Source organism: Bos taurus, chromosome 28, assembly GCF_002263795.3.
Source record: "Bos taurus isolate L1 Dominette 01449 registration number 42190680 breed Hereford chromosome 28, ARS-UCD2.0, whole genome shotgun sequence".
Classification (NCBI taxonomy): Eukaryota; Metazoa; Chordata; class Mammalia; order Artiodactyla; family Bovidae; genus Bos; species Bos taurus.
Window position 1 is genome coordinate 35,741,999 of NC_037355.1, and position 14,651 is coordinate 35,756,649.

A 14,651-nucleotide genomic window follows, 5' to 3' on the forward strand; every position below is an offset into this window, starting at 1 on the left:
CTTTCATTATTGTGAGATGTCCATATGACAAGAGATGCATGTCTTACTAAATCCTCACAGCATACCTGAACGTGGTATCCTTAGCCCCACTGTGCAGATGAGGATGACCAGGCACAAAGAGTGTAAGCAAACAGCCCAGGATCACACAGGTTGTGCATGATGGAGAGGGAATTATAGCCAACTCTTGATTCCAGAACTGTTATCCTACATGACTTAAGATGTTCGTTGCAAGCCATGAGAGTTATTTCTTGAAAATATCACAATCGTCCACCTCAAATTTTTTAAAACTCCAAATATCTCAAGGCCAAAGAATTAAAAAAAAAAAAAATCCAACCTTCCAAGAATAGCATATGAAGTTCCTTGTGCTTTGGCTCCACTTTTCTTTCCAGGCTCACTTCCAGATATCAGTTCTGGCTCCTGGGCTTTAACTGCACAGAAGATCTTGCCATCCTGCTGCTCATGTCTTGCATGTTCCCATCTCCATGACTTTTGCATGTGATGGCACCCTCAATCCCCCTCAGTTTGGAAAATACTTCCTCACCTGAAAGACATCAATCCCCTCTCATTTCTCCCTGCTGTGGCTCATATAACTGTCTCCCAGGCAATGCAAAGACGGTCCTCCTTCCCCAAGCAGCTCACACAGCATTTGTCACACTACCTGAGCACTCTCTGTGTATGCATGTGTCTGTCCTCCCACAAAAGGACAAGTTTCTCTAGCTCCTCAAAAAGTATGGCTCACTCACACTGTGGACACAGCTGGCCCTCCATGGGCAAGTGAATGAGTTTCTCCACTCTCTCAGTAATGTCCCAATTTACTAATGAATCTGGACAAGAATAATCTTAGACAAGAAAGGAAGGAAGAATAAAAGAAAGAGGGAGGGTGGGAGGAATGCAGTAACCATTCTGTCTCAGGTGCTTTAAAAACAGTGATCACCTTTGAATTACCCATATGGAATTCAGATTCCTCTGAGAATCTGATGAAATGTATTCATTATTCAAAAAACACACACTGAGTATCTGTTATATTCAGACATGAGCAATTTCAGGGGACAGAATGCGTGTCTAGACCTGTCCCTAAACAACTGCACCTAACATTCTGCACAAAATTGTAGAAACAATGACCCCTTGATTTCCATTCATAGATCTCAAACCTACTCTCTCTCTCATTGATAGGAGTACAAAATGGCATAACACCATGGAGAAGGATTTGTAAATATCTTGAAAATTACATATGTATTTACCATTGGACTCATCAATTTCACATCTGGGATCCTATCTTACAAAAATATGAAGTGATATTATTACTGAGATCCAAGTCCATATGCCTGTCACACAGTGAGGCCAAAACAATACCAAAGCGTCAGAGTTTGGAACAGAGAAAGGTTTATTGCAGGGCCATGCAAGGAACTGGGTGGCTCATGCCTTAAAAACCCCAAAGTCCCCAAAAGCTCTCAGCCAAGCCCCTTTCTAGGAAAGATGAGAGAGGAGTGGAGTTAGTTGTTGCAAACTTCTTGGTATCAGATCATGGTCAGGTAACGGTGTTCCTGTAAATGTTCTGCCCAAAAGTTGCAGGGTGTGGGGAGGAACAGGTTCCACAGGCAGCCACTGCTAGTAGGAATGGGGGAGAGGTTCACCGCTGCCTCAACCCAGGGCTAAGGCCAAGGGGTGGCCCTGGCAAGGGCACTGAAACTTTGCAGGACAGAGCCCCCGGCCTGTTCCCTGGGCCCTCCAGCCCGCCCATTGGCCCGAGGCCAGGTAAACTGGAGGGCTCCATGGAGAAAGCCTGGATCCGCCTCTTACCGCACTCTGCACCTGAGGACCACCACTCCACAGAGCTCTACTCCACCAACAGATCCTCGGCTGTGCTCCAGAGTAACGGTAGCTGACAGTTGGCTGCTTGTGGGTGAAGCCCACTGCAGCAACAACCAATGGTTAAGCAGGACCACTAACGGTCACTCACTGATGGTTGGTTGGTTGGTTATGGGCGGGCCCACTGCCTGTACTGACTAATGGCTGAGCCGAACCAATGCCTGCTAAGGGGTGTCCAGAGCAACTGCTGCATTCTAAGGGCTGAGCTCCCTACGCTCTGTTACAATACATACACAGAGTTGTTTTGCACTATCACTAACAATAACCAAATTGGGAATCCATCGTTAAGGTACAGCCACACAATGAGTTATTGTGCAAATAAAAAGAGAATGAGGAAGGTCTCCAAAACCAGGAGTGAGGACATACTGTGAAGGCGTGGCGTGGTGGGCGGGGGGGAGGCGAGGTAGGGATGCAATATGCAGAAATTGCATCTAGTATGCCCTCTTTGGTATTAACAACTGCTATGGGGAAAAGAATGTGTGCTTGTGTATCCACATTGTCATAAAGACAAACCAAAACCCGGCACAAATTTAATGCCCTACCTAGCTGGCACTGGCATCTTACCCACACAGAGAAAAGAATGATTATAACTGAGTATGGAACACAGTATCCTAATTGCACTTCTTCAATGGGATAATACTCTAAAGACAAAAATAACTACACTGACATCTCAATTCCATTTGAAACACACTAGCAATTTAAAGGACTTTTTCCTGGTGGCTCAGGCAGTGAAGAATCTGCCTGCAGTGCAGGAAATCTGGAACAAATTCCTGCTGCAACTCCAGAAAGCTAACACAAGAGAAGACGACCATAGTCTCGGTAAGGAGAATCGGCTGCATCGTCTCAACAGAACCCAAAGTTACTTCGTTTGGCTTGCTTCCTCTCCACGAAACAGCAAAAATACGCAGCCTGTTGTAAGGCATATTTTTCAGACACACCAACAGGCATCTTGGCTCAACATAAGAAAGCCCATTTCCACAGAAACAGCTGCCTTAAGCCTGGCGAAGCTGTCCGAAGAAACAGAGGTTCCTCGCTCACGTTTGGGATAAAGCCGGCCGAGTGGGAGAGGAAGGGATGGAATACGGTGGCCAGTTAAATTTAAAATTTCGGATAAACAAGAAACGATTTTGTATTATACACTTTACTATACTTGTACTAAACAGTGATTTCTTATTTCTCTGAAATTCAAATTTAACTGGGTACCCCGAATTTTACCTGACCTGGATTCCGAGAGCTTCGGTAGCTTTTCTATCCCAGACCCGCCTCCCCTGCCCCTCCAAAAGGCGCGGCGCTGCTCACCAGTGAGGAGGAGGAGAAGGACTCAGCCACAGAGGTGCCGCCCTGCGCTGAGCTATTCCTCTCTCGCACCACTGGTAAGGTCCAAGGGCCAAAGCTGCCTCTGCCGGCTGGAACCCAGCCCAGCACCGGAAGCTGTTCTTCCCAAAAGGCATTCTAGAGGCTGGCGCCTGACGCATGCGCCTACCTACCTGCAGAGAGCGTCCCGTTGCTAGGCAACGAGCCCGGCGCCCCTGGGCTGGAGACTGCCTGGGTCAAAGAAAGAAGAGTGCGCGCTGAGAGCTAAGCTGACAACGCTGAGCCGAGGTCAGACGAGGGGGCGCGCGGGCCGGGGCGTGAGCGATGGTGGAGGTTGAGAGGGGAGGGGAGCGTACGGAGGAGTAGATGCTGCAGAGAGAAGCTGGAGGAGTGGGACGAGGTAGGATGCGCAGCTGAGAGGAAGCTGCGCCCGAGGTGTGCAGGGTGCTGGATGGAGAGCCGGAAGCACCAGGGTAGGTGAGCAGAGACAGGATGTTCAATTTAGAGGCTGTGAGGAGGGGACAGCCAAAAGGAGGAATCGACAAAGCGAGACTGGCAAGCACAGTGCACACGGAGAGAGCAAGGACAGAGGCTGACCTGGGCGGGGCGGGGCGGGGCCGGGAATGGAGGTGCGCTAAGGCTACCTGTAGGTGAAGCCCGCACGGCTTAAGGCCAGAGAAGAGTGTAGCAATCTAACATCCTGGTATTTTCTAAACCTAGCGCTTTTGCACCTGCTGGTGACTTCTGCTTGGATCCTGTCCACTGGGCTGTGGGTAGGCGGGGGCGGGGTGGGGGTGGGGAGTGGGGGAAATAGCACATCTAAGAGCTGTAAATTCAGTTTTATTTGGGGACTTAACTGAGGATTATAGCCCTACAGACAGCCTCTCAGACAACTCTGAGAAACTGCTTCAGCATGGAAGAGGTGAGGGCAGAGGTCAGCGTATAGAAGATTTGGAGAACGGGTACCTGCAGTCAAACACATATCTAGGTAAAAGTTTACTGCTAGTTATCAAGCACACACAGTTTAATTATTTTATTGCTTTTCTAAGTATGTAAGATGCAAGAAATTGGGTTTATAAATTTTTCTCCTGAAAATTTCTATCTGAAGGTTTATTCTGTCAGTTTTCCCGGAGAGTAGAGTATCTCATCCCTGACTTCCACCCTGAACTCTTTTCAGGCCATGTTAGTGACTCAGTGAACAACTGCTAATGACTCAGTCCTTGTGGAGCCAGCTGGCTGGAAACATTCTCTAGTTGGCACTCCTTTCAGAACGAGCGCAGGTGCCCCCACCTCCAGGAAGTCTTCCAACCTTTTTCATCTCCCCCACCATCTGCAGCCTTCCCTGGGCTAGTTGCTTTGCACAGTTCTTGACTAGCCTCTCCCATGTCTTGTTTCAGTTTATGTGGGGCAGTGCTGGGCGCAAGATGCTTCACTAAATGTTGGTTGAGATAGTAAGTGCCAGCATGAGCGCTGACAGATGGAAGGCTCAGCAACGTTTGGTCCTCAGTGGCTGCCACACTGCAGTAAGTGTGGCAAACTGGATGAACTATCTGCTCCAAACTTGGTGATTCTGCCCCTTGGAAAGGGTAGGTGTACTGGGATTAAGGCAAAGGAGAGCTGTGACTGTGTATCACCTGGGGATTCTGTTAAAATGCAGACTCTCATTCTGTAAGTCTGAGGTGGGACCTGAGAATCTGCATTTCAACAGCTCCCAGGTGATGCAATGCTGCTGACTGTGGACCATACTTTGATGAGATGGGGTGTAGAAAGTAGTTTATTTGGGTGCTTTGGTTCAGGTGCATTAGTCACAGATTGGCAGAAGGAGCCATCACATATTCCCATCCCGCCTTTCACCACTACCCCAAACGTAGTGACTTTAAACACACATTTATTATCTTACAGTTTTTGAAGTTTGAGATCCAAGATGAACCGTACAGGGTTAACATCAGAGTGTTTCAGCAGGGCTGCTTCCTCCTGGATGCCCTAGGAAAGATCCCTTTCCTTGCCTTTTCCAGCTTCCAGAGGTCACCCACCCTCCTTGGCTCATGGTCCTGAATCACATCTCCTTTTCTCCCTCTGCTGCCATCACCACACCTCCTTCTACCCTGTCTGACTTTACTGTGTCCCTCTTATAAAGACTCTTGTGATTACATTGTGCCTACCTAGATTTGTTGTTATTTTAGTGGCTAAATTGTGTCTGACTCTTTTCGACTCCATGGTCTATAACCCACCAGGATCCTCTGTCCACAGGATTTCCCAGGCAAGAATACTGAAGTGGGTTACCATTTCATTCTCTAGGTAATCTTCCAGATCCAGGGATTGAAGCCACGTCTCCTGCACTGACAGGCAGATTCTTTACCACTGAGCCACCTGGAAAGCCTGCATACCTGGATAATCCAGTATAATTTCCCCAAAACAAAAAATGCTTAATTTAATCACATCTGCAAACTCCTCTTTGTCATATAAGGTAACGTAGTTCATAGATTCCAGGTATTACTTTGTGAACACCTTTGGGAGCTATTATTCTGCCCTGACACACTGTATATTTCCTAGGGACAAGGACATTTTCTTACTCATATTTGAATTACCACAACCAGGAAGTTTAACCTTGATACAATTCTATTATGGAACTTACAGTTCACATTCAGTTTTTCCAACAATGTCCTTTACAGAATTCTATCTTCTGGTCTACATCCAACTAAGGATCATATATTGAATTTAGTTGGGATGGCTGTTTAGGCTCCTTTGATCTGGACCAGTGCCTCATCTTTTTTGTCTTTCCTGATGTTGACATTTTAAGAGTATACCCCAGTTACAGACTTTCTCTCAACTTGGCTTTGTTTGATGTCAGATTCCAGTTTTGCATTTGGGGCAAGAACCTACAGAAATGTATTGTGTCCCAGGACAAAGTGCATCATATCAGGAGACACATAATGTTATTTTGTCCCTTTATGGGTGATGTTTGCTTTGATCATTTGGTTAACATTGTGCCTTTGATCATTTGGTTAACATTCAGGTTTTACCACTGTGAAGTTTCTGAATTTCTTTTTGGAGTAATCCATAATTTGTGGAGAGAAACTTTGGGACTATATGAATATCCTGCTGCTGCTGCCAAGTCACTTCAGTCGTGTCCGACTCTGTGTGACCCCATGGACTGCAGCCTACCAGGCTTCTCTGTCCATGGGATTCTCCAGGCAAGAACACTGAAGTGGGTTGCCATTTCCTTCTCCATATGAATATCCTACTCCTTGTCAAATATTCACTAAGTTTTAGTGTTCACTGATGATTGCTTCAGTTATACTATGATCATCACAAAATATTTTAAAATTTCATTTTTCTTTCCACATTTATTAGTTGGCATTCTTCTTTATGAAAGAATTTGCCTGCTCTCCCATTCAGTAATTTATTCTTATATGGACTCATGGATTCTTACTTTATTCAGTTGATTATAATCCATTACAGTCATTATTGTTGAAGCTAAAACTCCAATACTTTGGCCACTTGATGCAAAGAGCCAACTCATTGGAAAAGACTCTGATGCTTGGAAAGATTGAGGGCAAGTAAAGAAAGGAGCAACAGAGGATGAGATGGTTGGATGGCATCACCAGCTCAATGGACATAAGTTTGAACCAACTCCAGGAGCTAGTGAAGGACAGAGAAGCCTGGTGTGCTGCAGTCCATGGGGTTGCAGAGTCAGACACGACTTAGCAACTGAACAATAACAACAGTCATTACTAATTTTGGTGGCCAAATTACTTCAGATTTGGCTAGCAATAGCCCCTTCAATGGAGAAGGCAGTGGCACCCCACTCCAGTACTCTTGCCTGGAAAATCCCATGGATGGAGAAGTCTGGTGGGCTGCAGTCTATGGGGTCGCTAAGAGTCGGACAAGACTGAGCGACTTCACTTTCACTTTTCACTTTCATGCATTGGAGAAGGAAATGGCAACCCACTCTAGGGTTCTTGCCTGGAAAATCCCAGGAACAGGGGAGCCTGGTGGGCTGCCGTCTATGGGGTCGTACAGAGTCAGACACGACTGAAGTGACTTAGCAGCAGCAGCAGCAGCAGCCCCTTCAAGCTGACTCCTCTGTCCCCAACCATTTTATTTTTTAGCATTTTCTTATTTTGGGGGGACAGCAAAATATTCCAGGTTTATTAGACTTTTCCTGCCTTGATCTTGGTCCTTTCTCCAAGGAACCCTGATTCCTTTTAAATTGTTAAGGCTATTTAAAAGCAAATTCTATCTGAGGCTAGGTGGGTGGGGTGGGTAGTGGGTGGAAATGAGCTGGGAGCTTGGGGTTAGCAGATGCAAACTATTATATATAAAATGGATAAACAACAAGTCCTATTGTATAGCACAGGGAACTATATTCAATATTCTGTGGTAAACCATAATCGAAAAGAATATAAAAAGAATATGTATTTTAATGTATGTGTATAACTGAATCATTTTGCTGTACAGCAGAAATTAAAACAACATTACTAATCAACTATACTTCAATTTAAAAAAAAAAGCAGACTCTGTGTGTTCATTGCTACTGAGGTGTTTTGGGTTCTAGGCCTTTGCAGTGGAAAGAGCTAGGAATTTTTTTTCCATATTCATATCTATCAATCTACTTACCTTTCCCTCCTTAAACTGAAAAGTGCCTCCAGAAAATGCTAGGACTTGATCTAAGCCTATTATTCACTTTATTATTAGCTCTTTTGGAGTTAAAATGTGTCAGCTTCAGAAATATGAAGATGGTCAGGAAGAGGCTGGGTGCCAGGCGATTTCATGTCACAATCTTCCACTGTAACAGCTAATAGTAAATATTTATTACTCGCCAAGCTATGTGCTTCACATGTATTTAGTATATCTTCTAATCCTCACAATTATGAAATACATATTTTTGTTATTCTGTTCCTAGATCAGAAAGCTGAGGCTCAGAGAGACTTGGTAACTTGCTGAAGATCACACAGCTAATAAACAGGAGACCCAGGGCTGGAACTTGGTCTGTTTGATCTTGGAGTCTGTGTTCCTACTGCTGCATACACCTCTGCTCAGGTAGCCCTGGGCAGTAGCTACAGTGCCAGGCATTTTCCCTCCCTCTCTGCCTCAGGGCTTCTCAGTGGTCCGTGGTGAAATATATAAGCCTGTCTTATCTATGTCATAGATGACTGTAGCTTTTAACCTCACAATAGTGTGGCTTGCTAGGTGCCCAGAGACCCTCTTACACCCTCCTGCCTGCTCAGCTATTTCCTTCCTACTCAAGAGTAGAGATGTGTGGATAAGTGGAGGCCTCAGCCACTCTTAAATACCCATCCACCAAGCTCCTGGCCAGATGAACCCCAGGACCTATTTTGTGACCTAGGACAGCTGGAAAGCTTGAGAAAAAAGTTCATTTGAATGTAAGAGCTATTGGCAAGTGCATATATATTTATTGGTAATTTGGGGGAAGGATGGGCTCCCAGAAACATCTCACTTTTGTCCCCAAATGAATCTCCATTGGTTAGAATGTGTCTATTTTTTTTGTTTTAAGTCCAATTAGATTGTGACCCTGTTTTGATGTTTCCCAAGCCCGCCAGGATGGAAACCAATTACCTGAAGAGGTGCTTTGGAAATCGCCTGGCCCAGGCTCTGGCAGAAGTGGCGATGGTTCAGCCCAGTGACCCCATAGAGTACCTGGCTCACTGGCTTTATCATTACAGGAAAACGGCGAAAGCAAAAGAAAAGGTGGGTGCATGAGAGCTAGGTCAGTCTGGGGAGGGCTGTGAGCTTTCTCATAGTAACCTGAAACCCAAAGCAGGACTCTAGAGATGCCCTGGGGAGGGTCCATGCCTCCGGGGACTGACCAGACTCTACTCTGTCATATCACCCCAGGATAGACAAGAGAAGATCCAGCTGCAGAGAGAATATGAAAATAGCCTCAAAGAAACCAGAATGGCAGAAATGCTGAAGCAAGAAGAACGTGCGATTCAAGAGCAGTGTGAAAAGTGTCACTACCAGCTAGGGAGGAGAAACTCGGCAGTGGGCACACACCCACATCCCGTGGTGGGTACCAGGAAATGCACGGAGTGCACTGAGGTTCCCCAAACCTACTTTCCCTCCACAGTCATATGTTTGTATGTAAATCAATCTTACTGATAATCCTTGTCAATAAAATCCTTGTCAATGAACAAAATGCTTAAAGGCATTTTAGATTTCAGGAAATACCTTGCATGTTACTGGTTTAAAAAACCAGAGTTTAGAAAAATCTAAAGCATCACCTGGAACAAATATATTTTCATACAAGATTCTTCGAATTCTTTTAAAAAATTACTAAATATTTTTCAGAAACCAAATATGGTTTCCAGTATATACTTCAGATATATTATTTTATGTTATATACTGTTTATTTAACTTATTTAATATATGCTATTTATGTATCTGGAGAAGGCAATAGCACCCCACTCCAGTACTCTTGCCTGGAAAATCCCATGGACGGAGGAGCCTGGAAGGCTGCAGTCCATGGGGTCACGAAGAGTCGGACATGACTGAGTGACTTCCCTTTCACTTTTCACTTTCATGCATTGGAGAAGGAAATGGCAACCCACTCCAGTGTTCTTGCCTGGAGAATCCCAGGGACGGGGGAGCCTGGTGGGCTGCCATCTGTGGGGTCACACAGAGTCAGACAAGACTGAAGTGACTTAGCAGCTTAGCAGCAGCATTTATGTATCAAGCCACAAGATATCTCCTGTGATGCTCTAATAGTGGTTATGAATTATTAGAATAGTTAGCAACAACTCTGTGTTTATTAGTCTGACAAGCTTATCTTTTATCTCCCACAATTTTTGCCGCAGTCTTCTGAAAAACACCATCTGTCATTTTGTGCTTTCTGCAAAGTATATGACACTTGGAGAGCAGATTGACTTCTTGAACTTGATATCTGACATCTTTGTAACGATCTCTGTATTCCTGTGCATGAAAATCTTTAACGTAGTCTTATATAATTTATTAGCTTTGGCTAGTTTCCAAAGCCAATTTTGATGAAAATATTAAGCTTTGTGTACATTTATATCAACATGCTCAGCTTTCCTCAAAATTAATAGATTTATTTTAAAGTCTGGATATTTTACATGTAGATCAAAAGAAAGATCGTTTCCTACTACAGTCTGAAAGCAGTAATTGAAGGAACCCTCCCTCAGGAACAGTTCATCATTTGAGCAGTTGTTGGGAGATGGTAGAGGTGTGATCATTAAGCAAAAGTTGTCATCACCTCGGTTGCCCACGCTAATCCTTTTCTAACACCTTGCTTCACTGTTAATGAAATGTAAATATACAAGGCAAGGAAAGAGTCCCAAAACTGTACCCTGGTTTTATGATGGAAAACTTTGCTCACATCAGTATTTTGAATTGTTCCTCTGTGTTGCACTCAGATTTCACACCCTGTATTGTACTCCTTAGCAAGATTTGGATGGACAAAAGGTTTGCTGTTCTTTTGCCAAGTGTGAGACAATTGGCAATTGTCAGGGAAATGAGAGCCAGCCTGATGCCTGGATTGGGAGCAAGTTCTCAGTTTTAGGAAAGAGTTCACGAGCAAATTGTAATTATGGAAATTTATTCCCTTTGTTAGAAGGAAGCAAAGGGAACCCAACAGGAGTCTAAAAAAAAGCTTAATGCTTACAGGGCAAGGGAGAGCCACATCCTGGTACAAATTGAAAGAGCTAGATAAAGGGTGAGGAAGTGGTGACGTGAAAGTCACTCAGTCGTGTCCAACTCTTTGTGACACCTTGGACTATACACTCCATGTAATTATGCAGGCCAGAATACCGGAGTGGGTAGCCTTTCCCTTCTCCAGGGGATCTTCCCAACCCAGGGATCAAACCCAGGTCTCCCACATTGCAGATGGATTCTTTACCAGCTGAGCCACAAGGGAAGCTATGGAGGTACATCAAATAGAATAACAGTCTAAGTTCTGGTTTCTTGTTGGCTCCAAGTGAATTGCAAACTGTTCCTTGCTGCTGTCACCTTTAGATTTCATCACTAGAACTGTAAAACTTACCTGAAATAGGCCCAGAATGGATTGCATTGGGTTTCAGAAGGCCTGCTGATTTAACTGATGGATTTTAACGCCTGTACTCAAAGTTTTGCAAGATTTTCCTAAATATCTAAAACCATCATTGCTTTTAGTGCCCCAGATTCAACTGTTGGTCTAGTGCATGGGTCAAAAGAGAAGTAGAAACAGAGCACTCTGTGTGGTAGAGATCACATCAAATTACGGGAATCAAGAAGAGACTCACAGAGAAGATAGCATTTGAGTCAGACCTCGAAGAAAACGGGCAAAAGTTGTCCTTGTATTGGTTTCTCTTCATTAAGCAGAGGCATCTTTTAGTTAAGTAAGTCATTATTCTGTTTCTAAGTCTGAAAACCCCATTGTTATAAAGATCTGAGCCATGTTTCAGATCTTTGTTTCAGGAACACGTTTTTATGGGAAACAATAAGTAGATTTGCTGCACAGATTCATTCATAGCACTTTGGAGTTAGAAGGGTCTTAGAGATCATGTGGGCAAGTGCTTCACAGACCTTTCTGCAGTGCCTCATAGGGTCCACTGCTGATTGGACAGTGGGCGAAGTTGAGGATAGAACTTAAGCTCCAAGGTTTCCTAGCTCACCAGGGACTGCAATTACGTGGATGCTTGATGTCTCCTTGAGTCTCATAGGTCACTGAGACTATATTTATTTTTTCCATCTTTTTTTTCTCTGTGCTTCAATTTGGATAATTTCTATTGATCTGTCTTCAGGTTTACTGATCCTTTCTCCTGCAATGTCCAATACCCTATTTAGGTATTTAATGATTTTTTTTTTCATTTTGGACAGTTTATTTTTCAGTTCTAGAATTCCATTCTGGCTCCTATCTTCTCTGCTGATATACCCTATCTTTTCACTCATTATGGCCATTTTTCTCCTTTAAATCTGTAATCACTTTTAAGTTCTTGTCTGCCAATCTCATCATCTTTGTCATTTTGAGGTCTCTTTCTAGTAAATATTTTTTGTCCAGATTATGGTTCACATTTTCCTACTTCTTCACATGTCTAGTAATTATTTACCTGTGTGCTGAACTTTGTATGTGATACTGTATAGGCCATCTAGACTTTGTAGTTTTTCTTTAAAAGGTGTTGAATTTTGCTCTGTCTGGCAGTTAAATTATTGGTGAATTATCTTGAAACTGTCAGATTTGTTTTATGCTTTTCTGGATAATGTCTTTTTCAGTTTTGCTCAGACTTGAGCTTGAAAATGGCAATATTGTATTCCTGCTATGCCGAGAATGTTTAGTCTCTGTGAATGACTTTGTTTGCTCCTCTGCTTTTTATTTAGCCACTGATATCTGTAGCAAGTTCCTTGGAGAAGACTAAATTCATGCAGGAGAACACAGAAGCCTTTGAGAAGGAACCCTTGAAGCAGGAATCCCTGCCAGGAACTTCAGATATGATTCCAGGAATGCCTCAACAGAGCCCTTCTTCAGAGCCATCTGTCTCCAGCCAGGTTGACTTGAACACTGGAACTCCACAAGAAATAAATTACCAGGCTATTCAGCATGAAATTGCTCTTGAAATTCATCCTGGCTCTGAATCTCCTCCCTAGGTTGTAGAAGGCAGATGATTCTAATGATGCTTTTCTCAAAGCTGCAAGTTGAGAAAGTGGCCAACTCAAAGAGCTCTTACTTGAAGATAATTAGCTATGTGGATTAAACCAAGATATGAGAGGTTGTGGAAAGAGGTGTCTACAGGGACTCTCCAACCCAAGTCTCATCCTGATAACCATGAAAACCCCTTAATTGTGTGAAGATTTGAACTATGTATAGGGTAAAATAAACTCATAATAAATATTTAAAATAAGTAACTAAACTGATGAGAATTTTTTTCCTCTTGCTTTATCATTTTTTGGAAACTAGACAGTGAAGACACATCCGTTTCAAATGTTTGTACCTCAGCTTTAGCTGAATTTTGCAATTAGGCTCTTCAGGGTGTTTACATGTCTTTATTTTTGAAACAACTCCAGTGACAGTAAAACTCAAAGGTTTGAAATTTATTCCATCATTTTCCATCTGTATTCATTCAGATATCTATATGCTGATGATCTGATATTTATATCTTTAATCAAGATTTCCTTGAACATGACTCCCAGTTTGCTACCTCCACTTGGATAAACAATGGATATCTCTAACCTAACCATGGTTGACTCTTGAACAATGCAGGGGTTTATCCACACATAAGTTACGTTGAGTTGGCTATCCATATCTGAGGTTCCTGCACATCCTTGGATTCAACAGACCACTGACTGTGAAGTCAGTGTATTTACTCTTGGAAAATAACCACATGTAAGTGAACCTGTGCAGTTCAAACTCATGTTGTTCAAGGAACAACTGTAATCCAAATGGAATCCCTGATATTCTCCCTAAATTGGTTTCTACTATTTTTTTTTTTTTTAATTTGCTCAGGTCAGAACTCTTGGTGTCATCCTGGGCTCTCCTATTTTTGTTAGCCCTAAATTGGTGTGTTGACTTTCCATTTAAAATAAAGACAGAATTCAGCCACCTAAATGCATAAGTCACCATCATCTTTTGCCTTGATTGTTACAATAGACTGCTAACTGATCTCCCTTCTTTTGCCCTTGACCTTGTCTAGTCTAACCTCAACATTAAAGCAGGATGATGTTGGTAAAACATTACGTCTGATCATGTCTAACGAGTAGCTTCCTATCTCAGTCACAGAAACATTTAAGGCCGGCACCATGACCTGCCCGACTCTATAAGAGTGATTCTGCATCACCTTGTTTATTCTCCATTTTGTTCTTTCCACACCAGCCATGCCAACTTTCTGTTCTTCAAACAGGACTAGCATGCTTTAGTCTCAGAACTTTTACATCCTCTTCCCCTCCACTTGGAAAGCTCTCACCTCCCCACACCCCTGGATTTCTGCAGATTCTCTTATAGAATTAAAAAAAAAAAAAAAACTTCAGTCAAAGTTGGAGTTGGGACAGGCCAGTAGGGAGAATTCTCATGCCCCTCCACACATCCTCAGTTGCTCCAAATAGGAAAAGATACTTGCCTAATTCTCCACCTGAAGGTGCCTCTACTTTAGCATCCAGCACAGAGAATAAAGGGCTTCCCAGGTGGCACACTGGAAAAGAATTCACATGCCAATGCAGGAGGTACAAGGGATGCAAGTTTGATCCCTGAGTCGGGAAGATCCCCTGGAGTAGGAAATGGCAACCCACTCCATGGACAGAAAATTCCATGGACAGAGGATCCTTGCAGGCTACAGTCCATGGGGTTGCAAAGAGTTAAGATATGACTGAGCACGCATGCACACACACACACACACACACACACACACACAGAGGAATAAAACTTCCCTCCACCTCGGGTTCCAGCCAATAAGAGACTGTAGTAGAACAACCAATAAGAAGCATCCATAGTTGGGGCTCCCAGCTTCTTCCAGTAAGCTCTT

The 14,651-nt window shown here is 43.5% G+C and overlaps 2 protein-coding genes across 17 annotated transcripts in view; one reads left to right on the forward strand and one right to left on the reverse strand.

Annotated features, from left to right (window-relative positions):
* Positions 1 to 3,294, reverse strand: part of DYDC1 (DPY30 domain containing 1) — a 37,461-nt gene extending 34,167 nt beyond the window's left edge. For 3 of the 8 annotated variants that reach the window (XR_009493218.1, XM_010820617.4, XM_005226450.3), the window contains exon 1: positions 3,169 to 3,294. The gene's annotated coding sequence lies outside the window, so the exon portion shown is untranslated. Of the gene's footprint in view, positions 1 to 65; positions 542 to 1,800; positions 1,966 to 3,168 lie in introns of those variants that run through there. The other 5 variants (XM_010820615.4, XM_024986763.2, XM_024986765.2 and 2 more) reach the window with 5 other exon arrangements.
* An 88-nt stretch (positions 3,295 to 3,382) lies between these two features.
* Positions 3,383 to 13,050, forward strand: DYDC2 (DPY30 domain containing 2). Of its 9 annotated transcripts, none has more exons than XM_005226366.4 (7): positions 3,383 to 3,471; positions 4,053 to 4,171; positions 5,482 to 5,650; positions 8,090 to 8,226; positions 8,740 to 8,895; positions 9,043 to 9,213; positions 12,517 to 13,050. In XM_005226366.4, the coding sequence occupies exons 5-7, from the start codon at positions 8,749 to 8,751 to the stop codon at positions 12,781 to 12,783; spliced, it is 585 nt and encodes a 194-aa protein (XP_005226423.1). In that variant the 5' UTR covers positions 3,383 to 3,471; positions 4,053 to 4,171; positions 5,482 to 5,650; positions 8,090 to 8,226; positions 8,740 to 8,748; the 3' UTR covers positions 12,784 to 13,050.
* The last annotated feature ends 1,601 nt before the right edge of the window (positions 13,051 to 14,651 follow it).

Bases quoted from the DNA above. Each gene is read 5' to 3' on its own strand.
- DYDC2 (XM_005226366.4), top strand. From the start codon at position 8,749: ATGGAAACCAATTACCTGAAGAGGTGCTTTGGAAATCGCCTGGCCCAG. The intron at 8,896-9,042 runs GTGGGTGCATGA...ATATCACCCCAG, and splicing joins CGGCGAAAGCAAAAGAAAAG to GATAGACAAGAGAAGATCCA. The intron at 9,214-12,516 runs GTGGGTACCAGG...CTTTTTATTTAG, and splicing joins GCACACACCCACATCCCGTG to CCACTGATATCTGTAGCAAG.